Source organism: Octopus bimaculoides, chromosome 24, assembly GCF_001194135.2.
Source record: "Octopus bimaculoides isolate UCB-OBI-ISO-001 chromosome 24, ASM119413v2, whole genome shotgun sequence".
Classification (NCBI taxonomy): domain Eukaryota; kingdom Metazoa; phylum Mollusca; class Cephalopoda; order Octopoda; family Octopodidae; genus Octopus; species Octopus bimaculoides.
Genome location: NC_069004.1, coordinates 7,874,019 through 7,874,722, shown reverse-complemented (window position 1 = coordinate 7,874,722; position 704 = coordinate 7,874,019). Strand labels below are relative to the sequence as shown.

The 704-nt window shown below is 29.4% G+C and overlaps 1 protein-coding gene across 3 annotated transcripts in view; it reads right to left on the bottom strand.

Moving 5' to 3' along the window:
- The window catches only part of LOC106878694 (iodotyrosine deiodinase), an 18,823-nt gene that overhangs the window by 2,545 nt on the left and 15,574 nt on the right, over window positions 1-704 (bottom strand). For all 3 annotated transcript variants that reach the window (XM_014927983.2, XM_014927980.2, XM_014927982.2), the window contains one exon: window positions 281-504. In XM_014927983.2, coding sequence (XP_014783469.1) covers window positions 281-504 — 224 coding nt within the window. The remainder of the gene's footprint in view (window positions 1-280; window positions 505-704) is intronic.

Here is a 704-nt window from a genome sequence, read left to right as displayed (position 1 = left end):
TATATACATACATATATATATATATATATATATATATATATATACTTACATATGTTATGTATGTATTATATGTGTATTATATATGTATGTGTGTGTGTGTATTTATGCATACATGCATGCATGTTTACATATACGCATATACACACAATGCCATAAATCACAACTTCCCTGCAATAACTTTAGCATTAAATAATATTTATGTACATTTTAAATTGGAAAAAGTATATTTTTATTAAGAAATAAAAACCACAATTCGATACAATAGAATATTTTTTTTTACCTTCTTTAAAATAACAATGATGTATGGCGCTTCTTCCAGATATGGTTTCACCCATGTAGTCTGGGTTCTAGTTTGTACATCATACACCCAAGTTTTTCCCATCCTCCGTCTATAATTCATTTCTTCTTCAGTCTCTATGACTTTACGTATTTCTGCTTTGAGTTGCTGGTTTGATATAACTGCGTAGGTCCAAGGCTGAGTATGCGCTCCGCTGGGAGAAGTCCCTGCCAATAAAGACATAGAGAAGAAAGTAATATGATGCATGGTGTCAAGTAATAAATGCCCTGGCGTCTTTGTAAGTGATTTACTATTAAGATAATAATTCATCTGACTATATGATCATAGATATCATCTGTTAAATGTATCTATACAAGGGAAATGTTTCTGTATATATGTATATATATACATATATACATATATATAT